At 38.2% G+C, this 26,511-nt stretch overlaps 3 protein-coding genes across 3 annotated transcripts; all 3 read right to left on the bottom strand.

The window, feature by feature from the left end:
- Positions 1 to 1,387: 1,387 nt before the first annotated feature.
- LOC146721642 (uncharacterized) lies at positions 1,388 to 3,076 on the bottom strand. Its single transcript, XM_085486477.1, has one exon. The coding sequence runs from the start codon at positions 3,074 to 3,076 to the stop codon at positions 1,388 to 1,390; it is 1,689 nt and encodes a 562-aa protein (XP_085342603.1).
- Positions 3,077 to 14,125: 11,049 nt separating this feature from the next.
- LOC146721643 (uncharacterized) lies at positions 14,126 to 15,366 on the bottom strand. The gene is made up of 2 exons (XM_085486476.1): positions 15,144 to 15,366; positions 14,126 to 15,021 (listed from the first exon to the last, which is right to left on the bottom strand). Exons 1-2 carry the CDS (start codon positions 15,194 to 15,196, stop codon positions 14,454 to 14,456), a joined length of 621 nt encoding a protein of 206 aa, XP_085342602.1. The 5' UTR covers positions 15,197 to 15,366; the 3' UTR covers positions 14,126 to 14,453.
- An 855-nt stretch (positions 15,367 to 16,221) lies between these two features.
- On the bottom strand, positions 16,222 to 17,172 carry LOC146721644 (uncharacterized). Its single transcript, XM_085486474.1, has 2 exons — positions 16,867 to 17,172; positions 16,222 to 16,638 (listed from the first exon to the last, which is right to left on the bottom strand). The coding sequence occupies exons 1-2, from the start codon at positions 17,170 to 17,172 to the stop codon at positions 16,222 to 16,224; spliced, it is 723 nt and encodes a 240-aa protein (XP_085342600.1).
- Positions 17,173 to 26,511: the final 9,339 nt, after the last annotated feature.

Genomic DNA, 26,511 nt, shown 5'->3' on the forward strand with positions numbered 1-26,511 from the left:
CGACCCAAAAAACGGAATCCGACCTTGACCTCGATACCGTTACCACTATGCCCCTTTTTTTGGGGGGAGAAAAGCGAATTTTTGGCCCCCTTTCCCAATTGGAATGGATAAAAGGTAATCCACGATTCCCTGGGAGGCGTATTATTCCAACCTCATTTTACCCAACCCCTTTGACCCCCCATTTTAAATTCCCGGGGGGAAAGGAACATTTCAAAAAAAACGCCCCCCGGTCCCCCGGGGTTTTAAAAGCGCGGAACCCTGTTTCGGGGTTATTAAAGGCGGGGGAACCCGGGGTACCGGGGGGGTTTTTTCTGTTTTTCCCCTTGGTGTGCCCCCCCCCGATCCCAAACTTCGGGGGGGTCCCAATTTTTTTTCAAAACCTAATTTTCTTTTTTTTTTGGGTTTTTTTTCCCCCCCCCGGGGGGGGAAAAAAAAAATTTCCCCTGGGGGGCCCCCCATTTTTTTTTTTCCCCGGACGGCCCCCTTTTGTGGGGCCCTTTAAAAAAGGTTTCCTTTTTGGCCCTTTTTTTTCCCGGAAAAAGGGAAAACCTTTTCTTTTTTTTCCCAAAAAAGGTGGTTTTTTTTTAAAAAAAAAAAACAAAAAAAAGGGAAACTTAAACCCTTTTTCGTATTAAAAACCCCTTTTCCGGCCCCTTTTTGGAAAGGGAAAATGAAGCCCCTAGTCCCCCAAAATCCCCCCACTGGGGCTCGCTTTTCCCCTTTTTTTGCGTTTCTCTGGGCTTTCTCCCTCTTGGGGGCCCCCGGGGGGGCCCCTACTTTAAAGCTTGGGGCCCCCCTGGCCAGACCCTGTTCTTTGGCTGCGGAGCCCAAAAGGCGGCTTTGGCGCCCCAAACAAATTCCTTGCCCACGAAAAATTCTTTTTTTCCCCCTTTTCCCGCCTAAAGGCTTTAAAAATTTACCCTTTTTGACAACTTTAAAACACGCAAGAAAAAAATAGGCAAAAAGGGTTTTGGGTTAACCCGGGCCCTCTCGAGGGCTTTTCCCCTTCCCCTTGGGGCGTTGCTCCTAAAACCGGACGGCCAAAAGAAATTTCCTTCATTTTTGGGGAAAGGGAGGGGGGTAAAAACCCCCCTTTTTTCAAACATCCGGGGGGGAAAAAAGGCATACTCCCTGGGCTGGGGGTTTTTTAAAAAACCCTGCCTCCCCCTCCCCTTAGGGGACAGGCCCGAGTCTCCCCTTCCCAGAACTTCGGGAAAAAAAAAAAAAAAAAAAAATTTTTTTTTTCCAAAGCTTTAATAATTTGAATTTTATGGCCCCAGTCCCGGCCCCCGGGCGGTTCCCGGCATTAAAAGGGCCTTCGGACACCCGGCTTCAAAAAGCGACCGAAAGGGCACCCCCCGAAACAATTAAAATTTTTGATGGGGGATCAGGTCAGCAAAGATAGACCCTGTAAATGAGGCCACGCATCGAAGGGCTGAATCCGCGAGGCAGCGTATGAAGTAATGCGTTGAAAAATGTAAGCCGTCAGAGGAAAGCTCGGATCGGCTTGAGCACACGGGGTTAACTGTAGTTTTACGCGCGATTTCGCAGTACCCGTGTATTTTTCGCCGAAGCATTTAATTTGTAAATCGGCTCGTTGCCGTTTAGTGCGCAACGCCTGTGAGAGCGATTCTGATATAAAGCTAAAAGTGGATCCTTGATCCAACAACGCGCGAACCTTTAAGCAGCGACCCTCCCCGGTGTGGAGGTCGACCCATGCGGTCGCCAAAAGGACATTTGGATGTTCCTGAAGCGAGGGGGGTACTATCTGGACGGCCGCAATCGTATTGACCGTTTGATTAGTAGTCGCATTAGATGCGGCTTGTGACGCTGATTCGGAGATAGTAGCCTCGGAACTGGCCAAGTTATCGGAGGCATTTTGATTTGCCGCTGAATGCAGCAATGTGTGATGCGAGCGACGACATTGTCTGCACCGATATTTGCTCGGGCATTTCGACGGGAAATGTCCGGACTTTAAGCAGTTAAAGCAGAGTTTATGCTGGCGCGCGAGAGCAAAGCGCTGTGAAGCTGATTTCTTCGCGTAGTCTTCGCATTTCGAAACGTGATGCTCACCGGAGCAACAAATACATTTAAAGGCAGTCACGTTGTTTACTGTTAAACGCGGTTTATCATTTTTCGAAAAACCGGAGTCCTTGCTTGAATCGGCAAAGTCCGACAATCCGCGTATACGGAGAGTTAAAAACTCATTAAGCTCCTGATAAGAAAAAGGCTCATTTCGTTTGATTCGCCTTAAATTCCATTCGGTACGTGTTCTCGCGCTAAACTTTTGCGTTATTGTATAAACAAGAATGTCGTCCCATTGTTCTACGGGACGATCGAGATTTTTTAACGCGGCTAACGATGCAGACACTGTGTCGCGCAATTTTCGCAAATCGCTGACAATCTCGCTTTTCATTACCGGAAGGCTAATAAACGCGTGTAAATGAGCATAGATTAACGCTTGCTTATCGTCGTATTCATTGGTTAACAATTGCCAGGCAGATTTGTAATTCGCATCGGAAATTTTTAAATTATTGATCAGCAAGGAAGCGTCTCCCGTTACGCTCGTTTTTAAGTAATAAAATTTTTGTGAATTTGAAAGAGCGTCGTTACTTACTACAAGAGATTCGAAAATGTTTCGGAAATTTTCCCAATCGGTTAATTTCCCAGAAAACTTTGGCAGCGCGATGCGTGGCAATTGGAAGCAATGATTATTTGTTTCGCGAACGGAGGAATCGGAACTACGATCGGTAAACGGAATTGTATTAGGAGATAATCGACTTATCGTATCTTGCAGCAGATCGGCCGTGTCGATGTAGACATCCTCAGCTCTCAGGAACTCTTCCAGAGTGAAATACGGCAAGGTCGTTTGCTGCTCCGTGGTCGTCTTTTGAAGCAGTTTGACATGAAGGCCGCGGCAGGCGGCCCAGTGCTCCTCCAACTTGGCAAGCCTACTTCGCGTCTTGGCGAGTGTCACGTTGGATTTGGCCAGCTTCTTGAAGTTGACGAGATCTCGTTTGATCTCGTCAATACAAGCTCCCTGCTCGATGAGCAGGTCACTCACGACAGTCGACATGATTATCGATGCCGGATTGTTGAATCGTTTATCGATTATTCGCTACTGAAGCGAAATCTTCAAGCGCGCGCGCGGACTTGAAACGCCCGCTGATTGACGCGCGAGAGAGAGAGAGAGAGAGAGAGAGAGTCCGAGCGCGAGCTAGCGCACCGTCTCATTAAGCCGTTATCGGCTGTCTTTCTCACACGAAGCGATTGCGTGGCGCGTGATAGCGGCGTCGAAATTGCAAATCGCGTGGTTTTTTAAATCTTAGAAACGTCGAAAATCACCGGGATGATCGAGAGAGTCAAGAGATATGAACGACGCGGACGCGTGATAGCGGCGTCGAAATAGCGAGTCGCGCACTTTTTTAAATGTTTAGAAACGTCGAAAATCAACAAGATAATCGAGAGAGGCACAGAGTGATGCACGACGGCGGACGCGTGATAGCGGCGTCGAAATAGCGAGTCGCGCACCTTTTAAAATGTTTAAAAACGTCGAAAATCACCAAGATGATCGAGAGAGTCACAGAGAGATGCACGACGCGTACGCGTGATAGCGGCGTTCGCGGTCGTTTACACTTCGGTCTGCGAGAGTCAAAAGTCAGTGAGAAAAATGCACTGGTTAAGATTCACCGGTGCGGTGCGCGTGATAGCGGCGCACGTTCACTGAGAGTCACTGTTAATCAGTACGAGTCACGATTAATCATTGAGAGTCACTGCGAATACCGTAACGCAAAGCGCGTGCTTGCGGCGCTTGCGGATAACTCGCGTATGTTCACTGCACTCAATTAAAAATCACTGGCGCGTGATAGCGGCGCCGGAGTTGAGAGTCACTGAGCGCGAGTAGCGGAGTACACGTGCAGTCACTAATCTCGAACGGCGTTTAACTGCCGTCCGAATGCAAGATTGCAAAGCGCGTGATAGCGGCGCTTGCACTGCAAGTGACACTTCAACGTCGAAATTCTGTCTACTCAAATGCAGAATTCGATGTACACCGGGTACGTGAGGGCGCGTGACCGTCACGTGGCCGGAGCGCCGCGGCTTAGGCCGGAGCGACGGCAGGCGCGCGGCCGAGAGAGCCGCAGCTAGAGAGAGAGAGAGCGAGCGAGAGAGCCTCGGAGCGCGCGGCGTGATACCGTCTCTCTCGCTCTTCACGTCTTGGAGAGAGCGCGAGAGAGAGAGAGAGAGATAGACTGTTTCGGAGCGCGCGCGACGGCTTGTTGTCTTGTAGCGCGGTCTCACTCCCGCACACGGAGTTTTTCTACTCTAAACGAGAACGCGTAATTAGCGTATTTCTCTTGCCGCGGATCACTGCGTTTTTAAATTTACTGCCCCGATATAGGCACACGAGGCAGAAATTGTCAATTGTTCGAATAAGGTACGAAACGAAGGAGCCCGTTCTTTTCGCGATTTCACTATCACTCGATCGGTTTTTAAACTCCGGCTCGAAGGACCATTTTTATATGTATAAGATTTAACGTTGTAGGATGCCGGGTTAACGTGATCAAATAATTGTACGCGTTTTGAAACGGTTTAATTTAGTTTATTCACTTTCTACAAGTTCGTCGCGTACCTAGACTTATGTTTCTCGGCGCTCGCTCTCTCGAGGACTGACTCAAGGGCTGCGCGAATTTCGGAGCTCGCGTAGGGCGGCAGCCGATCGGGGTCCTCGATTGGACCATCGGAAAATCAGGCGATGTACACACGCCAATTAGCGGCGAGTGTACACGTTGGTTTCACGTGTTTCCTTGGCGTAAACACTAAGGAATTTAACAAAAAACATTCTAGAAAATTCGATCGTCCTCGAGGATTCGATCCGAAGAACGAATCTTCAACAATCATCTTTACTGACGCAAAAGGAAAATAAACTGTTTATAATTAATAGCTTAACCTAATACTTAAAATTAACATGTGATTAGAGTATTTGTGTTTTGGCGGTCAACTCGCTCTGCTGCTGGATCACCGCCTCCCTCGGCTTGGGATTTTCTCTCGAACTGCGACTCTCTGTGGTTGGTTGCAGCGTGTTGAAAAAAAAAATGGAAAAAGACATTGCGATCAACGTTTCTGATGACGAGATGGAGGTCATCACGATCTCCGACAGCGACAGCGAGAGCGACGCCGAGATGTACGACCCTGTGTACGACAGGGAGGTGAATATCATCTTACAAAGGGAGTGCACGACGTGCCCCTCACCGATTCAAACGAGGATTTTTTTATGTATAGTACCTAATTAGAAACAAGTTCTGTTAAAGCGAGAGAACGCGCTTCTCAAGCATTCGTCTGAAAAAAAATGTTGAAGATTTGCCAGCACTTCTTAAGACGTTGCAAAGAAGCATTATCGAAGCGCCCCGGTGGCTTAGTTGGTAGTGTTCTTCTTTTGTAACTGCGAGATCGCTGGATCGAATCTCGCCGTGTGAAACTATTTTTTTTCTTTTATTTTTGTATAATTTATTTTTTTTGTTTTTAGGAACATTTTATAACATTAATAAATATTTTTTTAATAATTGACATTTAAAAAATTTTTAACATTTTGTTCCATATATTAAAAAAAAATTCGATTGCTTTCTGTCAAAAATATAATATTAGGAAATGTTTAATATTATACGAGAAATATATCACTACTATAAAATAAATAAGTAAATTTAAAATAATCTTTCAGCTGGAGTTTCGCAAATTCCTCGTTTAACAAAACTTCTTCATCTTTACTACTTCCTGCAAGCGATTCTTTTTGTTCAACATCGCTTTTTATCGAAGAATCAGATGTTGATTCCATCTTCGAAATTTTCACGGCACTGTCTATAACGTCTTCCTTGTACTGTCGTAACTAACGGTCGACTATTTCAAAAACCGACGCTTTGCCTGTCTTCTCCTGTACGATTCTGCCCTCTCTTACTTCAACAAAGCGGCTGATCCCTTATGGTCGAAACTTGTAGCTATTGTTGCTCCAGGTCAGATATACAAAAAGTGATCCGAGACCGAGCATAATAATAAAAATATAGCTCTAACGTATAAAACTTTTAAGAAATATTTTTATTTCTAGAGCTAGAAAATTTAAAATATTTTTAATAATTGTACAATAAAAAATAATTAAAAATATTACCAAATTATCCGCATTATTATTGATAATTGTTTACTAATTTATTTTATTAGTAGTGATATATTTCTCGTATAATATTAAACATTTCCTAATATTATATTTTTGACAGAAAGCAATCGAATTTTTTTTTAATATATGGAACAAAATGTTAAAAATTTTTTAAATGTCAATTATTAAAAAAATATTTATTAATGTGTAAGTCAGTTCCCGGTTCTCGGTGGCTAATCTGGGATAATCAATTGGAGTGCAGCTTGTTGATGCTAGTTAATACTGTAATTTATTAAAGTGAGGTTATGTATTACCCTCTGTATACATCATGTCCATCAAGCTTTTACAATTTTTACCTGATTCAATTGTTACCTGAATCAACAACATGTACCCGATCTCAGAATTATCAGTTCTTCCAGTCGAATCCCGTGGACCGCTTTTATCTATTATGCTCTCGGTTGTAATTTCTCTATTACCACGTTGTCCCTTGATCTCTGGTTGATTCCCCTTCTATCGTCCGCGTTCCCCCTCCTGTACCGGCGGAACTGGCGCGTTAATCTGAACTAGTTCAGACTTACATCCCCCCCCCCGAGGGTGGGACCTGTAGGCTACGGGGATTGGATATAGGGAATCATTTTGCTTGCGTGGTAGATGTTAGACTCTCTCTTTTTGAATCCAGCTTCTATGATGTATAACAGGTTCGAAATCTTCTTTTTTATCTTGAAAGGCCCTGTTCTTATGGGATCTAATTTATTTCTATTTAAGCGACTATTGCTCTGAATGTATACGAGGTCTCCTTCTTTATATATAATTGGGTTCGTATTCTTATCATAGTAAATTTTGTTCTGTTTGTGTATTTTTTTCGAATTTATAAATGCAATCTTTCTATTTTCCTCTAGATTTTCTAAGTTGTTTTCATTCAACTCTGTTGGTTCAAAAGATTTATCTATTCCATTAAGAAGGTAACTTGGTGTAAATTTCGTTGTACTGTGGATTGTATTATTATAATTTTCTATGCATTGTTCCGCTATGACGCTCCATGGACGTTGTCTGTTCTCATAAATTTTACAGCGAATCGCGTTTACCAATGTCTGGTTCGTTCTTTCGTTTTGTCCGTTAGAGAATGGGCATTCTACAGCTGTGAATATCCATGTTATGTTTTCTGATTTTAAATATTTTTTGAAATCTTGCGAATTAATTCCGGAATATTGATCTGTTAAGAGGATTTCTATTTTATTTTTCTTTGTAATGTTTTTGACTAATTTTATGAAATCTTTTCCTGTTTGTGTTTTTGACGTCAAGGCAAACGCATATTTCGTGAAGTGGTCAATAATCAGGTGTAGGTATTTTTTTGGTGATTTGTTACCTCCAAATCCTCCTACTGTGTCCAAAGATATTATCTAGAATGGTTTTTCTGCTGGCCCTATTTGCGACATTGGTTGTTTAAAATTTCCAAAACGGGTTTTATTTTTCACACATGTGTCACATGCTCGACATACATTTTTTATGTACTTATGCATATTTTTAAAGTAGTATCTTGGGGTCAGCGTCAATGTAAGTTGTTTTACTCCCATATGGTTATTTTGATGTAATTTCTTTATGAAGTCCTTTCCTAAGTCTTCTGTTATCCATATTTTCTTTTTATTATTTAATATTTTGTAATAAATCCCTTTTTCTGTGATACAATTTTCGTTTTTATCCTTTAATCGCTTTTGATTTTCTTTTATCTCTTCTAAAGTCGCGAAGTTGACTATCTTTATCGCCGATTCACAATCGTCGTCATTTCCCAAGACGGGGTTACGTGACAGACTATCGGCTTCTGTGTTATCTTTACCCGGGTTATATTTAATTTCATAATCGAAGTTAGATATGTAATTTAACATTGCTCTCAGTTCTGTGTCGTTGCTATTTTTTATATTGAGATTTTCAAGAGGTTTATGATCCGAAAATATTATAAATTTTCTTCCTATCAGATGGTACTGCCAATATAGAATTGCCTCTTTGATTGCCAGACATTCTATGAATATTGCTTTTTTTCTTCTTTGTGGTTCTGTTAACTTTTTTGAGAAATAAAATACATCTTTTATTGTACCATCTTCTTGTGGTTGTTTTAATATTGCTCCCACTCCTTTTATGGATGCATCTGTGAAAATGTATACCGGGCGGTTTTGGTCGAAAATTGCAAGTATGGGGGCAGCGCATAAATATTCCTTAATTTCCTTGAAGCTCTTTTCACACTTTTGTGACCATTCGAAAGGTACATTTTTTCTCAACAGATTGTGTAACGGCTCTAATTTATTAGTTGCATTTGGTATAAATTTTAAATGGAAATTAATTTTTCCCAAAAATTGTCTAATGTTTTTTTGGTTTTGTGGTGTCGGAAATTTTCTTATCGCAAAAAGGTTGTCTTTCATTGGTCTTATTTCATTGTTCTCTATTTCATGTCCTAAGTAAACTACTTTGTTTTTCGCAAATGCACATTTCTGTAAATTCAATTTAAACCCCGCTTCTCTTAGTGCTGTCAGCGTTTTCTTTACATGCCTTAGGTGTTCCGCCATAGATTTCGAAAATATCAGTATGTCGTCGATATAGTTTATCGTAAACTTATTTAGTCCGTGTTTGAACAGTATGCCGCTTAAAATCCTTTGAAAAATCGCCGGGGATGATTTCAGCCCGAAGGGGAGGCATGACCATTGCCAGTGCCCATTGTGTGTGGTGAATGCTGTTTTTTCCCTGTCTTTTTTCCTGATTGGTATCGCCCAAAACGCCGAATTTATGTCCAATTTTGTGAACAGCGTGCAATCCCGCACCAACAGCATTAAATCGTCGATTATCGGAAAGGGTTGGCTTTCTGGTATTACTATTTTATTTAATTCGCGGTAATCGATGCATAATCGTGATTTCTTTCCTTCCTCTCTCTTAAATACAAGAGTCACTGGGGCGGCAAACGGGCTCGTTGATTGTTCTATGAGACCCGCTTTTGATAAACATCTTACTTGCTCCTCTATTTCCTGTTTATCTTGTAATGCACATTTATACGGTTTTTTTTGCAATATATTTGTTTTGGGTTAGTTTTATTGTAGCCTCAAAGTCCTTAACTCTACCTGTATCGAATTTATTTTCAGCAAAGATGTCTTTGTGTTCCTGCAGCATTTCCTCCAGATTTATTGGTCTCTTGCTCTCTTCTTTTGTCGTACTATTTATTTTTATTTCTTCATTTAATGTTCCTTCTGTTTTCTGTTTTTGGGAAATTTTTAAATTTTCGTCTTGGCATAATCTGAATTTTTTTATAATATCTAAACCAAGTAGAATATCATCTGCAAACGCATTATTTTTTACTACAAACAAAAAACATTTTTTTGTTATATCAAAAATTTTCAGGGGAATAATTATCGATCCCAGTGTTTTTGTCGTTCCAGATACAGTTTTGATTGTCTTCACCCCACTTATATTCTTACCTAGGCCTAATCTATGAATAAGGTCCTGATTTACTAATGATACATTAGCTCCTGAATCGTATAAACCCATTGATGGTTTGCCAGCAGCTAGGATCTGTAGTTTTATGAGTGGGGTGGTTACTCGTTTTTTGCCTCTTCTGATAGGGACACACTGTTCTGTATTTCCGCATTATTTATTATCTTGATTTGCTCGTTTTTGTATTTTCCCTTCGCTTCGTAATTCTTCAACCTACAATCTTGTATTGGGTGGTATCTGTTTGGGAAGCCTTTTTCTATGCAATGAGGGCACGGTTTTTTTATCAATCTCTCAGTTCCGTTTTTATTTCTTATATTGATCCCACTTTGATTCCTCTCTTTGCTTATATTTAAGTGTTCTAATTGTCTTATAGTGGACATTAATTTATCTATGGAATTTATTTCTTTTTTATTCACACGCGACCTTACTTGTGGTGGGAGTCCTAATACTATGAAATTTATTTGGCTATTTTCCGTTAGATCTGTGTCAGCATCTATAAGCAGGTTTCTCTTTTTTAGAGGATAATCTAACAAGGGGCCATTCATGTGTTTGAATGTGTATGCGTAATTTATTTCTGACCAACTCCGTCCAGAAAAGGTTTCCAAAAAGGAATTTTCCCATAGTTCCCAGGGATGGCCTAGACTTTCCGTTTTCAATATGGCAAGGTACCATTCTAACGCTGGACCCTCTAAAAATACTTTAATTGTTTCCGGGAATCTTTCCTCTTCTATTTGCAGGCGTTCACTTTCTTGTTTAAATAATTTCATAAAGGTTTTGGCATCTTGATTTTTTCCTGTGAATTTTGCTAACACCATGTCTTTCGCCTTTGAATGGATCGATTTTTGTTGGAGGGGTGCGGGTATGGGAGGGGCTAGGACATTATCAGTCTGAATTTCATCCAGATATAACTCACCATAGCAAACATTTCCCTCGTCGTCCAGGTATTTTTTTTCCAAACCGCCCGTTAACGATAATTTTATTCTTCTGAATTGTCCTCTTGATTTTAGGCTTTTGATTACATTTTTTACAATGTTGGTAGCAAACAGTTCGTGATGATGTTCCCTCAGTTGAAACTCGTCTGGGAATTGATAAAGTATTTCTTCTGTTTCTAGTTGGATCGTTTTAACCTTTACAATTGAGGTTTTTGAATCCTTTCCTTCCAAACAAAAGTAAAATATTGCTTTTGTCATGTTCGTGTTGTTGATTTGTAAGTCAGTTCCCGGTTCTCGGTGGCTAATCTGGGATAATCAATTGGAGTGCAGCTTGTTGATGCTAGTTAATACTGTAATTTATTAAAGTGAGGTTATGTATTACCCTCTGTATACATCATGTCCATCAAGCTTTTACAATTTTTACCTGATTCAATTGTTACCTGAATCAACAACATGTACCCGATCTCAGAATTATCAGTTCTTCCAGTCGAATCCCGTGGACCGCTTTTATCTATTATGCTCTCGGTTGTAATTTCTCTATTACCACGTTGTCCCTTGATCTCTGGTTGATTCTCCTTCTATCGTCCGCGTTCCCCCTGCTGTACCGGCGGAACTGGCGCGTTAATCTGAACTAGTTCAGACTTACAAATGTTATAAAATGTTCCTAAAAACAAAAAAAATAAATTATACAAAAATAAAAGAAAACAAATAGTTTCACACGGCGAGATTCGATCCAGCGATCTCGCAGTTACAAAAGAAGAACGCTACCAACTAAGCCACCGGGGCGCTTCGATAATGCTTCTTTGCAACGTCTTAAGAAGTGCTGGCAAATCTTCAACATTTTTTTTCAGACGAATGCTTGAGAAGCGCGTTCTCTCGCTTTAACAGAACTTGTTTCTAATTAGGTACTATACATAAAAAAATCCTCGTTTGAATCGGTGAGGGGCACGTCGTGCACTCCCCTTGTTAGATGATATAGAAGAAATGGAGGGTGATGTCATACCCATTGTTGAGCAAGAAGAAGCAGAAGAAGAAGAGGAGGAAGAAGATTTGCATGACGATGGGTACGAAAGCGAAAACTGCTGTTCGGGAGTCGTGCCACTCGCGTACGTTAGATGTACAAGCAGTTGCATCCCTCGACGAAGATACATGGGTATGCGTTATAACAGCATACGTCTCACCAGGAGGGTCAGTGAAAATCTGCATTCCCTGTTTCATGAGAAACAGGGAAAGATTCGCAGCAACTACACTAACGCACAGGCACGTGACGATGCGGTACAGGGATGTACCGCATCTTTATTGCATCGATTGTTTAGAAAGAGTGTTCGTACTCTTCCTGGCCAACTTGTGCCCAATCTGTCAAGGCTGTAAGTATATATATATTAAAATACTAAAAAAATCTATAAAATAGTATAATAATTTATTATATTTCTATGTGCAGATGCCGAGGCACAGTCTGACAGCGATGGTTAACGCGACCCCCTCTCTCGCAGTCGCAGCAGGCCCGCTGGCTCTCTCTCGCCGCTACCTCGAGCCGCCGGCTCTCTCTCGCCGCAGGCCCGAGCCGAATTTCTCTCGCCTCCGACGGCCTTTTTTTTATATATATATTTTATATAATTTTATATAATTTTATATATTATTTATATGTTTATTTTATATAATTTTGATTTCATATATCTTTTTTATATTTGTATCTTTTTATAATTTTATAAATTTTATATTATAAATAATTACACACACACACACACACACACACACAAATTTTGTAAATTTACACATATTTTATAGATTAAAAAAAATATTATTATCAAATGAGTGTATTTATTTTAGATTAAAATGTCCTCCTTACCTCTTGTTCCCTTTTAAATATTAGGAAAATATAAAGAAATTATTAAAAATTATCTTTAAAAGCTCTCTCTCCTTCGCGTCTCTCTCGCATCTTATTTCGCTGTCTCTCTCAAAACTTGTATGTCTCTTTTTCTCTCTCTCGCGTCTTATTTTGCCGTCTCTCTCTCGCGCTGTCGCCGCTGCGGCTCGTTTTCTCTCTCGCATATGCATGGAAGAGCGCGCGCCTCTCCACGTGTCCCTCGCATGGATGCGACCCGCCGGCTCTCTCGAACGTGAGATGTAAACATTCGACACTTGGAATGTTTTTTGAAATAGATATAGTTCTTTGTGAAGATTTTTTAAGTGGGGTACAGCCTGTGGAGAGCAGGGCTGTCTCTGCAATCATAAAGTTTCGAACGGTCCTCAACGAAGTGTCGGGACATTGCAACGAAAATGGTAGTGCTTTTTAAGTGCAAAAATATTAATTAATAGTGGAGGAAAAAATATATTAATATTAATATTTTTTTTGTAGTTTGCCCTCTGTATTATTTGTTGTTGTTGGGTGATCAAGGACCTCGTTTATGATATATTAAGGGATGCAGAATGGGAAAATTATTCAGATGACGACTTTGAAGAATGGATAGGGGATGACGAATGGGACGGTAAGAATAAAATTTATAATATTGTATTATATTTTTAAATGAATAATGTTATGTTTACATTTCAATAATGGTTCCAGACATGTGTGATTGGGATTGGGATCCATATATAAGAGACGATGACGGCGATTTCTATGATTGGGGTCTGGTGTGGCTGTTCGAGCCGGAACCTGTACCTGTGTATGAAAATTGGGACGGTAAGAATAAAATTTATAATATTGTATTATATATTTAAATTAATAATTGTTATATTTTTAAATTAATAATTGTTATGTTTACAGATGAACCATACGTTCCAATAATGGTTCCAGAGATGTCGGATTGGGACGCATATTTAAGAGGCGACGACGAAGCTGATTGGGGTCTGGTGCAAGCTTTTCACTCTACCAGACCCGTACGATGTTAGGCCTCAGCCTACACCGCCGCCACGCCGTCGCCGTCACCGCCGCCGTCACCGCCGCAATCACCGCCGCAATCACCGCCGCCGTCACCGTCGCCACCCCAATCGTCCATAATGTAAACTATTTTATTTTTTTATTTTTCATTTATATCCTTATTTTTATATATTTTATATTTTATATTTTTCTATTTTCTATTTTTATATTTTTTAATTTTTTATTTTTATATTTTTTCATTTTTAATTTTACACACACACACACACACACACACAAATGTAAATGTACACATATTTTATAGATTAAAAAAAATATTATTATCAAATGAGTGTATTTATTTTAGATTAAAATGTCTTCCTTACCTCTTGTTCCCTTTTAAATTATAAGTAAATATAAAGAAATTATTAAAAATTATTTTAAAAGCTCTCTCTTTTTCTCTCTCTCTTCTTCACATTTCTCTTGCGCTCGCATCTTATTTCGCCGTCTCTCTCAAAACTCGTATGTCTCTTTTTCTCTCTCTCGCGTACGTCTCTCGCTGCAGCCCGTCTTCTTTCTCTCTCTCGCGTACGTCTCTCGCTGCAGCCCGTCTTCTTTCTCTTTCTCGCGTACGTCTCTCGCTGCAGCCCGTCTTCTTTCTCTCTCTCGCGTCTTATTTTGCCGTCTCTCTCAAAACTCGTATGTCTCTTTTTCTCTCTCTCTCCTTCACATTTCTCTCGCGTCTTATTTCGACGTCTCTCTCAAAACTCGTATGTCTCTTTTTCTCTCTCGCGTACGTCTCTCGCTGCAGCCCGTCTTCTTTCTCTCTCTCGCGTCTTAATTCGCCGTCTCTCTCTCGCCGCGAGCCGCCGAATCTCTCTCTCTCGCCGCCACATCCGATTTCTCTCTCGCGCGCTGTCTCTTTCTTTTCTAGTGGTTGCTCTCTCGCAAAGTATGTAACGGGTGGCGCGCAAATAAAGTACACCATGATATACATATAAGTATTTATTTGTCTTATATTTAATACATAATTATATATAAAGTTTTATTACATATTAAAAACTAAAGCCACCAGCTCGCAATCGACAAGTTGGTGCATGTCGAAGGCGTTGCTAGCGCGTATCGCATTCGGCAATTCTCTCGCATTCGTTACAGTGGATGCAATATTGGAGAATTGCGTATGTTTGATATCAACCGTTGCGATGAGCCTCGTCAATCGATCGAACATTATTTCGATGCATGAATCGAGCTCGAACATACGACGTAACGTCGATTCGACCATCATCATGCGCACGTCTGCCGATTCGAGACTTATGAGCTTGGTGTCGTTTATCTTGTGAAAATGTACTGTTAGCGGCCCGACACTTATGAAGTTATACACATCGTTGTTGGGAGAGTCATTGTTCAAATAATTTTGAATAGCGTGACGTTGCTCGTAGAGTCCTTTCCACGTTTCGAGAGATAGTATTAGCTGTTTTCCCCGATGATCTCCTATGGCGATCTCCACGTAACTCGGCGGATCCACTCTGATGCCGATTTCGAGGAATTTGAATTCCGTGGTCGTCAATGCGTATCGTCTTCCAAGTATACGAACCGCACGAGACTCCAGCGAAACGCTGTAAAAAAATTCGGAAAAAAAAATTAAAACTAAATTAGGAAAAAAAGAAATTATAACTCATAAAAAAATATAAAAATAGAAAAAATATAAAATATATAAAATAGAAAAAGTTATACTTACTCGTCGCATTTCTTCTCGCACGTTTCATCGCGTCTCGGCATGTAGTAATTCATGCTGCTGCTTTTTTGGTGCAGAATATTTTTCTCGAGGGTATTAAAAAGTGAACCACCAGTCAGAACAGTCGACGAGAGACTGATCGTACAAAAGTACTAATAATCGAGTAACACTCATTTTTAAAATATTAGGAGAAGGGGATTCCTAGAAATATATATCTGGAGGGGGAATAAAGAAAAATATTTAAAAGTAGTGGGGATAAAATTAAATATTAGGAAAAAGGAATTCTTAGAAATATATATCTGAAGGGGAACAAAGAGAAATATTTAAAAATATTAGGAGAAAGGATTTCTTAGAAATATATATCTGGTGAAGGAAAGAAATAACAAAGAAAATAGTATGTAAACAATATGTTTATTCAAAAAACGGATGATCGTCGGATCCAAGCCTGGATTTTGCGGCCGACCACCAATTGAATAATTTAAATACATTTTGTAACGCGCAATTTTTTACATGTTTATTACATCGTAGAGTATATGTGGGATCTAACTTATTTAATGCAGGTACATCTTCATATATGGCATCCAAGGTCTCAATGGTAAAACCGCTGCTCGCATCGTCCATTATTTCGGCCAGCCATTCTCGCTTTTCGAGTCCTTTTACATACACGAGAGAGGACTCTTCATCGTCTTCTTGCACATTTATGCCAACGATAGCTGCCGCAACCAAGCGCTGAGCTATGCCGTATGGAACATTTCCATCCTCCCATTGTAAGCTGTGATGATGTTGAGTTAGCCACGAGGCCTGACGCCTTTCCGACTTTATAAGCACGCTCCATGGCACAGGGCATGCGAAGAAATAGTGCGACAGGATATATCCTCTTCTCAGGATTGCCGCTTCCTTTACGATAAATCGTTTGTTTAGTATAAATCCTTGCAGGTCGACAAACGTTGGTGCGGACATGATCTCTTCGATGCGAGTCAGTCGAGAGGTATTACTTCACTAACATCAAACATCTCACATCATCTTGATTATGTATCCTCCTCCTCCCCCTCTTTCACACGCGTATTTGTGTAAACATTTTTTAGGTGATTTTGCGCACAACGTTGGTCAACGGGTTGTACTGGATCACACGATCGTGTATAATGAGGCAGTACGCAGTGGTATTATTAGGCACGTTTTCCTTACACTCAAATTCCAATCTCACATCCACCGTTGCGCTCTTGATCGATTCGTTTTGTCGAGAACAATCGATAATCACAAACGGACCGTTTTGTAAAAACCGTGTGATGGTGAGATTGGGCTCGAGGTATTCGTATCCGTAATAGTTCTTGCAGAAACGTGTGTAGGTGTCGTACAGAATTGACCATCTGTTTTTATCAAAATCCAGATTCATGTCGTCGTACGGATAACTTTCCGAGTTCAGAAAGAGTTTCACGTTGGTTAATTTACAGTCGTCGAATCGACTGATATCCTCGGACATGACATTTTTACGCCCTGTCTGCAGAGCAAAAATTACATATCGCGGCTTCTCCAGTTGAGTTGCGGTCTTAATGGCCCACGAATGCTTGGTCGTACGCTGCAATAGCGGAAATTCGTATAGATCCCACGAGCGGAAACCCATGCTGAGGTAACGTCCGCTTTCCAGAGCGCGCAGCATCGACAGCTTCTTAATCTCGCTCAACAACACGTGTGGCATTCGCCATTGTATCTTGAATATGTTGATCACAGGCTCCAGTGCAGAATCTCCATACAGCCAATTATTGTCGTTGCGCGATCGTATTAAGATCAACTCATGACGCGCATTAATCACTACTCGTTTGTAGTCATCACAAAATCCCAGCAACATGTAGAGCGGTACGCAGAAATTGAAGTGCCCACTCGCAGAAATCGGATTACTCCAGCCAGCGTTACTCATAACCATGCTTCTATCGAATGATATCGTTACATAGTTTTTGAGCAAACTTGTTATTCCTACATTTCTGTTGCGATCAATCTCCACACCATCGAGCTCATAGCGAATTTCGTCAAACATGAATGCGACACAATTATTTCCCAGTGTCACATTGGATCCCTCAATTGGATGGTTTATCTTTAGTTCTCCCTCGATATATAAGAAACTCTCATACGGCAATGTATATAAATCCTGTTGTTGTATGGGTATTCTTATCTCGTCGCTGTATCCAAATGTTGTGTTGGCAAACGGGTTGTATGTGTGAGTCTCAATCTTGACGATGCGATCGTCAAAGACTGGCTCTTCCTCGATGTTGAGAATCTCAGTCATTGTTTAGATGGTGCGCACCGCAAATCCCAAAGATTGTAAAAACGCAACGTTTGACGAGGTGAGTCTCTTCTTCGTAGTTGATTTGATATTAGCGAATGATGTTGCTGCTGGTCTGATTGTGTTCTTCGTGTCTTTATTCAACACGAGCATCCCGTCGCACGAGGGTGGCCCGCCGTCGTACGTGCAATCTAATTGTTATCTCTTCACCGCGAAAATCGAGCAATCGTCCCTCCTGGTCAGTAACGCGTAACACTAAATCAGTAATGCTCCGTACGAAGACCGGCAGGTAAATGATCTGCGCCGGCGTTTCCGATATCTTATATCCTGGTGGTACCCTCGGTGAAAATTCGTGTATCGTATGAACGAGTTTATTGTTGCTGTATGCACCCGCGGTCACGTTACACTCTATGCGGATAATGTTCACGTTGATAATATTAATCGCCATGTTCGATTTGTGCCATTTTCGCGGTTGCAGTATACGATTCGAGAATCCCAGCAGCGACCCAATGTTGTTGGGCATGCTAAAGTTTATTCTGTAGGCACACTTGATCTCGCTTCTCATCGTATTGTAATTAGCGCGGAGCACGATTGGATAATCTTCATCGTCGACACCTTTATCGCTAACAGCATTATGTTTTCGGGAAAGTGCACGTTTCAAAAATTCATGTATCGCTTGCAGCTCGTACGATCCCTCGGGAATCGTAATTTCCGCGTCGTCTGTGCCGTAGTAAAATTTATTATTCGAGGAATTCACATTCGATATAGTGTGATAAGTTTCAAAATCCGTCAGACCGAGCTCGTAGTCCGCGTCGCTCAAATCTATGGGCGGAAAGTAGGTCGCCGCGAGGACGCTACTCTTCCCAGTCAATGTTAGTGTTAGCGACATGTTGACAAAACTGAGTTAAATAACGCAATGTCAGTCTTTAAATTTGCGGCGAGAAATCTCGGAGAAACTGCAAGCACAACTGTCCGCAGATACTCTGATCATACGTTTGATAAGAGGTGTAATTGTATTCCAATTTCGGCACATTTAAATATCGCACCAATTCCTCGGGTAGTCGAAGATTGCTAAAACTGTCGAAATAAATTGCGCGATTTCCTCTTTTTGCATACGCCACCCAATGAGTGCCAGGACCGTCTGTACTGTCTAGATTAACGATACCACTCTCATTTTCTCGCGCGCCATTTATCGGTAAATTATTGCACATAAATACACCTCTAAAGTATGGAATGTGCATACGTTTTGCAAGTTGTAGCAATTGCACATTTGTAGTTACACCTTTCGGCATTTTTAACGTTTTTTTGACGTTTTTTTTTTCTTCGCTCCTCGTCCATATTTGTAAGGGGCGAGATACAGTCCGCGGTCTTCCATGGCGCGATTGTGGCGTAGTATCTCTTGCAACTGACGTTGCGCGGCTTTTCTATCGTTTACCGCTTTTGCTACGCCAGCCGCTCCGCCAACCAGGGATCCGAGCGCGCCCAGCATTGGTAAAATCGGCAAAAATCCGCCTCGTTTCGCTGCCGAAAGTATTCTCCTCTTCTTCGTCTTTTTTTTTCGTTTTTAAGCCCATGCCGAGCTTCGTCTTGGCCTTCATCGCTGTCCAGACAACTGCGGCCGCGGCTCTCTCACCGAGACTCGAGTCTTTCGCGACGATGCGAGTTTTCGCTTTCTCGGCGAGTACCTTATCCGCCGCGTGTCTCTCGGTGAGTTCGCTGCTCCGAGAGTACGCTATATCGTGTTCACGGCACGCCGCGTCCAATGGGTTGACACCTTGATCACCTCTAGCCAATCGCTTTTCCAAACGAGTTCCCGGGCCGCAAAATTGATAGCCGGGGATATGAAGCTCGACCGGAAGTGCGTTTATCGCACGATTTAATAGACCTGTGCCTATTTTCGTTGACATCCGTTGCAATCTCTAGACATTACTGAGCAAAGCGCGAGTCCGCGCAGCTATAAATAGGCGGACGTTGGCGGTCAAATCGGGAGTGAGAAAATGAAATTCGTGCAACAACCTCTGACGATACGAGTGATGAATTACGACGACAGAGTACGCTGCAGCGTGAACGAAGGTGTGCGCAAACACGGTACGATGCTACCGACAACTATACGCGCGATCGTTTGCGGCCCCTCAAACTGCGGTAAAACCAACGTGTTGATAAGCCTGCTGGAAAGTCCGCACGGTGTGCGTTTCGAGAACGTGTACGTGTACTCTAAATCGCTGCAACAGCCGAAATATCGCTATTTGGAAGATTTATTGACGCCGATTGACGAAATCGGCTACTTTACATTCTCCAATAACAGTGACGTCATTCCACCGAGCGAGGCTTATCCAAATTTAATTTTTGTCTTTGATGACGTGGCATGCGACAAGCAAGATACGATAAGAGAGTACTTCTCAATGGGGCGCCACTCGAACATCGACTGCTTCTATCTCTGTCAGACATACGCGAGAATACCGAAACATCTTATACGCGACAACGCGAACCTGCTAATCCTGTTTAAACAGGACGCCACCAATTTGAAGCACGTGTACAACGATCACGTGAATACCGACATGTCGTATGAGGATTTCAGTAATTTATGTCGTACATGTTGGCAACAAAAGTATGGATTTCTAGTGATAGACAAGGACAGCTCGCTTTCGAAGGGGCGATACAGAAAAGATTGGCATGATGATAAAACATTATTAACGGAAATTACGTATTTAACATAACGTTACAATTATGTCATTAAAATTACGTAGTATTTACGAAACTATTAGAGTATACACATTTACATTAACCATAATACATAAATACATATATAATAAAGTAACGCCAAAATTACATAACCATTTTATGTAACAATTATAGATTCATTACGTTATTGACATAAACGATACGTCACAGTTATGCAATAATTGCTAGTTTCTTCTTTAACCGTTACGCGGTGTACGATTCTCTATCTATCTCGCATTCAAATTTCAGTCAGGAAAGTTTAAAGTTGATGAAATTGACGGTAACATCTGTGTTAATATAGAATTAAATTTTCTCATGTTGAGATCATGTCAAAAAGAATAATGAGATTATCATAATGATAAGTATCAATTAATTATGCTGGATTACAAATATATTGTTAATAATAATAGTTTTGTTGCATATCTATTATGCATATAATTTGGAAATAATATAATTTAATAATTAAAAATTGCAAACAGAATAATATATTCACATATTTATATTTATTATATTATATCTGCACATATTCATATTGATGAGATAATTGTATATTATATAAAATCATGTGCGTGATAATTAAATATTTTCTATGCAATCAAATTAATAAGGAATATAGTGATTTAACATGATTATATTCTAAATCTGTTGGTGAAAACGTTACGTGCAACAAATATATACAATTTAAGTTATTAAAATTTTATTATTTTTGTAAAATATCATTGACTTTGTAGAATACTTGAAAATATTACAATTCTATTTCTTAATAATAAATTAATTAAATTTAATAAAGGAAATAAAACATTTTATCGTGTTCTGATATTGGACGTATTAACCATAGCGTGTAATTAAATATTATAGGTCTACGCTTATTGTGATAAAGCTCTTTGATTGTTAATTGACTGAAATATAACCTAAGAGCTTTGGACATTCACATTCCACAATAATCAAAGAGTTAGGATTATCAATTCTTTAAGGTAACGTATTGATAGTTTGTTAATTACTTGTCATATTGCAAATACAATTTGACTTTATCACTTTATAATTATTAAAAATCGTTTTAGAGTGAATCTTATGTAACAAGCTTTTTTTGGTTTCCTTCGGAATTTTTTATAAAGAACTCATAAATGTTTTTTATATGTACAAAAAATTTCATTTTAAAAAAGGTAAAAAAAGATGTTAAGTCCGCGTCAAAAACTATATCTCCAAAATCTTACAGAATCTTAAAACATATCTGAAAAATAATGTATTTAAAATATATAATGACATTAAAAACTTGCGATAACAAAAATATAAACATTAAAGACTTGCGACAAAAAAAATTAATTTAAAAACTTAACATTGCTAATGTCATTATTGCATATTACTTCAATTAAAATTTCAATTGTTTAGTTTAATACAACAATTACAATTGTTAAATTGTTGTTTAGCTTAGCAGTGCTAAGTTTTTAAATTAAATTGTTCTACTTTTTTTCGCAAGTTTTTAATGTTTTTTTATTTCTTTTTGTCGCAAGTTTGTAATGTTTATATCTTTTTTGTCCCAAGTTTTAATGTCAGTATGTATTTTAAATTCATTATTTTTATAAGAAATTAAAACAACTATTTTGTGCAACTTTTTTAAATTAAAATATTTCAATAAGGTTTTATTTTTGCTTAGCGCAATTTTTAGATATGTTTTAAGATTCTGTAAGATTTTGGAGATATAGTTTTTGACGCGGACTTAACAACTTTTTTTACCTTTTTTAAAATGAAATTTTTTATACATATACAAAACATTTATGAGTTCTTTATAAAAAATTCCGAAGAAAACCAAAAAAAGCTTGTTATATAAGATTCACTCTAAAACGATTTTTAATAATTATAAAGTGATAAAGTCAAATTGTATTTGCATTATGACAAGTAATGAACAAACTATCAATACGTTACCTTAAAGAAAATTGATAATCCTAACTCTTTGATTACTGTGGAATGTGAATGTCCAAAGCTCTTAGGTTATATTTCAGTCAATTAACAATCAAAGAGCTTTATCACAATAAGCGTAGACCTATAATATTTAATTACACGCTATAGTTAATAAGTCCAATATCAGAACACGATAAAATGTTTTATTTTATTTATTAAATTTAATTAATTTATTATTAAGAAATAGAATTGTAATATTTTCAAGTATTCTACAAAGTCAATGATATTTTACAAAAATAATAAAATTTTAATAACTTAAATTGTATATATTTGTTGCACGTAACGTTTTCACCAACAGATTTAGAATATAATCATGTTAAATCATTATATTCCTTATTAATTTGATTGCATAGAAAATATTTAATTATCACGCACATGATTTTATATAATAAACAATTATCTCATCAATATGAATATGTGCAGATATAATATAATAAATATAAATATGTGAATATATTATTCTGTTTGCAATTTTTAATTATTAAATTATATTATTTCCAAATTATATGCATAATAGATATGCAACAAAACTATTATTATTAACAATATATATTTGCAATCCAGATATTATATGAAACTATTCACACACAAGAAAAATAATATTTTGAAAAGTAATTGCTGGTGTACGATTACATTTTTGTTTAATTGGCAAACAAATATTTAATAAAATTTATTAATTTAAAAAAAGGAAAAAGAAAAATGAATCTTTTCAATATAAAAAAAAATATAAATATATAAATAAATATATAATAACAAAATATATACATTCTAAGCATTTAAATAATAATACAATTTTAAAACAAGACCATTTATATAAATATTTATATACAACGTATTCTAATTATGTTATTCTATATTTTTCAATATTTCTCTCTAATAATTTATTTATAATAAATAAACACAATTTGAATGTAATACGTGATTGCCATTTTCGAAATTATGTAAGCGATTATCTAATCGTGTACATAAATATTTATTTTACTATTATTTTGTAAATATACCTAAAACGATAACTTTGGAATGTTTTAAATATATATCAATTGAGATATTTCATTTGAAATATTTTTAATATATACTATGATGAAATATTTCAATTGTAACATTTATGAATTATATCAAAAACAAATACGTAAAATGTATCATTTGAAATCTAAATGAAACAATTTGAAACATTGCATGTATATTTCATGTTTAGTGGGTTAACGTTAACAGGAATTTTCAAGATCTCTGCAAGGTCAAATGAATATCAGCATCATCTGTCTTTCTTCAAATCCTATGGTGTTTGTTTGAAACATTTTTTCGTCTTGCATATTTAACAAGTTTATTTAAATGTCGTAGGAAGTTTTATTATCAATAAATCATCAATGCCTCTTAAAAATTCTTGTTTAATCTGTAAGTAAATCCTGTATTTATAAATCTTGTTTGTACAGAAATACCTATTTCATAAGTAAATTTTGTACTTATTAAATATCTCGAAAGTATATAGGAAAATTTCAGACAAAAGTTGTTTAGTTTAAAGGGAAAACAAAGATAGGCATTTAACTTCGATTGGTATTCATCATTTTGTGCATAAAAATCTTGAGGTAAGATTATTGAATCAAATATATAGTGAAGAATCGATAAATTAAAAAAAAATAGAATATTTCTATTTATAAAAAAAATTAGATTTACTTCAAATTTTCGATTATGATTTTTAATTTTAAGAAATTTTAGGTCTACTGCAATGATGATTTATTTACAATAATAATAAATAAATACTATTTTGACGTGTCAATGTGATTACGTGAATTACAAGTACTATACAAAAGAAAAATGAACAGATGTAATTTCATTTCTTTTTAACTGCAGTTTCTGAAGTATTGTTTAATTAGTGTAATAATTTTGAATCTTTGCATATGTTTATTAAAATAATTTATAATGTATTTATATAACTTTTTTATTTTACAGATCCGGAAAAATAAAAAAAAATTAATCGGCTGCTCAGGCGCTGTATAAAAGCTGCCATAAGCGCTGAATTAGAACATCGGCTGCTAATAGCGCTGAATTTTGGCTTGCCCTAGACGCCTGCATCCAATTACAAAAATTAATTTTGTTCGGCCTATTACGTATCCAAACTAAAATTATTCGCTATTATAGCGTTTTCGTCTGTAATAGCGCAGATTTTTGGCTTGCCCGTGGCGCCTATACAATTAGAAAAAGTATTTTTGTTTTGGGTCTATTACACATCCAAATTAACAGTATTCGCTTTTGTAGCATTTTAGTCTGCAATATCTCAGACCTTTCGCCTGCCCTAGGCGTCTAATTAGAAAAATCTTATTTGATACTTGCATCACTAGAAGGCTGCCCCAAACGCCGTATATCTATAACTAAAACTGTCCCAAACAACTGAAAATGGATCATCAGTGTCACAAGTTCCATTATGGCAATAAGGAAAAGAATATTTTGGCTTCCAAAGAATGGTTGACGGAAACGATGATAGACAGTTTCCATGCGCTACTCGAGAGCAATTCTGATTATGCACCTCGACCTGTATGGTTGACAATATTTCCCGATCAGATTGTTCCACTGAATAATTCAAAGAAGAAGCATTTGCAAATACTGCACAGTGATTTTGGTGGTGGACATTGGGTTGCTTGCCATTACGATGCAAAATCTATTATTATATATGATTCTCATGAAGGTAGTCGTAATGCAAATATACATAATTTGAATGGAGAAATTCGAATTTTTGTGGACAGATTATTTCCCTTTCATGATTGTCAAAACAATCCAATAGTTTTTCCTAAAGTTCAGTCGCAAGGTGACGGTTATAATTGTGGTCCTATGGCAATTGCGATTGTTACATCTATTCTGTTTGGCGTAAATCCTTGCATCGTGACGTATAATCAATCGTTGCTAAGACCTCATTTGTCCGCAATGTTTGAAAAACAAACAATAACTCATTTTCCGTACCTCTATGATTCAATTGCTCCATTAACGCTACTGCCGTTGGAGACATTGAAAAGACGAGAGAGGGATGCACTGAGAAAAAGACTTGCACGTAGTAAGGAAACTGAGGAACAGCGTTCGAAACGAATCGAAAAAGATGCTTTTTCTCACAAAGAAAAATATTTTATGAATCCTGCAACAAAACGTCAGATAATGCGTGATCAGTACCATAAGGATCCTGAAACAAAACGTCAGATAATGCGTGATCAGTACCATAAGGATCCTGAAACAAAACGTCAGATAATGCATGATCAGTACCATAAGGATCCTGAAACAAAACGTCAGATGGTGCGTGATCAGTACCATAAGGATCCTGAAACAAAACGTCAGATGGTGCGTGATCAGTACCATAAGGATCCTGAAACAAAACGTCAGATGGTGCGTGATCAGTACCATAAGGATTCTGAAACAAAACGTCAGATGGTGCGTGATCAGTACCATAAGGATCCTGAAACAAAACTTCAGATGGTGCGTGATCAGTACCAAAAGGATCCTGAAACAAAGCGTCAAAAAATGCGTGATATATATAAAAAAGATCTTGAGGGAATACGTAAAAGAAAGCGGGGCAAATACCAAAAAGATGTAGAAAATAAAAGGTACGTCAAAAGAAAAAATTATTTAAAAAATGCTGCCCGTGAAAGAGACCGCCAACGAAAATTCAGACAAAAATATCCCGACTCAAAAAAATTGTACAACAAGAGGTGCAATGCAAAACGTAGCGAGAAGTCTATCGTACAAAGATGGAAAATGTTCAAGAGAATGAAGGAAAAATTTAATACCGTTCGATCTTGGCAAAAGTGTTTTAAGTTTCCAAAATATTCAGAGTTTTATATTCAACAGATGTCGAGAAAAATTAATAAATCAACAATATGTGCTTGATTGGAAGCCGAACAGATATTTAAGTGGTGTGTAATAGCAAAAAAATCGTACCTCAATGCAGCAAGAAAAGTGTTTTCATATTTGAAAAACGTTGCTGAAGCTGCGTTATTGCGATTCAATGAATGTAAGACTTTGAAATATCCAAAAAGCGATCAACTTAGAGCTCTTTGTGGCTTATCCAAACATACTTCGTCTTCCGAAGCGTACTTTTATGAAACTGCTTACGAGCAAAGGAAAAAGTTTGAGCAACCACTTATAATGAGACAATCCTCTCCTCACGGAGTAATAAATGTTTCGCCGTTAATAGATAACAATGGTAAAAAGTTAAAAATGTGGCATTGTGATGAGAACAAATGCCACATAAATGATACTTCCATGGAAAAGTTTGTAAAATTTTTGGAACTGTTTGAAGAAGGTACTTTGAAAAAGATAATGAATGTTAAATTCATGGCGCAGCTAAAAAATTGTTCCGTTTCACGTACGAGTAGCAGATTAGGACATCCTCCGGAATGCTATACAAATCCGAATCTTTGCAAGTCATACATT

This window comes from Nylanderia fulva, unplaced genomic scaffold (assembly GCF_048542155.1).
Source record: "Nylanderia fulva isolate GAGA-0341 unplaced genomic scaffold, ASM4854215v1 Scaffold438, whole genome shotgun sequence".
NCBI classification, from domain to species: domain Eukaryota; kingdom Metazoa; phylum Arthropoda; class Insecta; order Hymenoptera; family Formicidae; genus Nylanderia; species Nylanderia fulva.

Coding starts and splice junctions, on each gene's coding strand:
- LOC146721642 (XM_085486477.1), bottom strand. CDS start 3,076: ATGTCGACTGTCGTGAGTGACCTGCTCATCGAGCAGGGAGCTTGTATT.
- LOC146721643 (XM_085486476.1), bottom strand. CDS start 15,196: ATGAATTACTACATGCCGAGACGCGATGAAACGTGCGAGAAGAAATGC. Junction 15,022..15,143: donor TGCGAGAAGAAATGCGACGA/GTAAGTATAACT, acceptor ATTTTTTTACAG/CGTTTCGCTGGAGTCTCGTG.
- LOC146721644 (XM_085486474.1), bottom strand. CDS start 17,172: ATGTTTGACGAAATTCGCTATGAGCTCGATGGTGTGGAGATTGATCGC. Junction 16,639..16,866: donor GAGATTCTGCACTGGAGCCT/GTGATCAACATA, acceptor TTTGCTCTGCAG/ACAGGGCGTAAAAATGTCAT.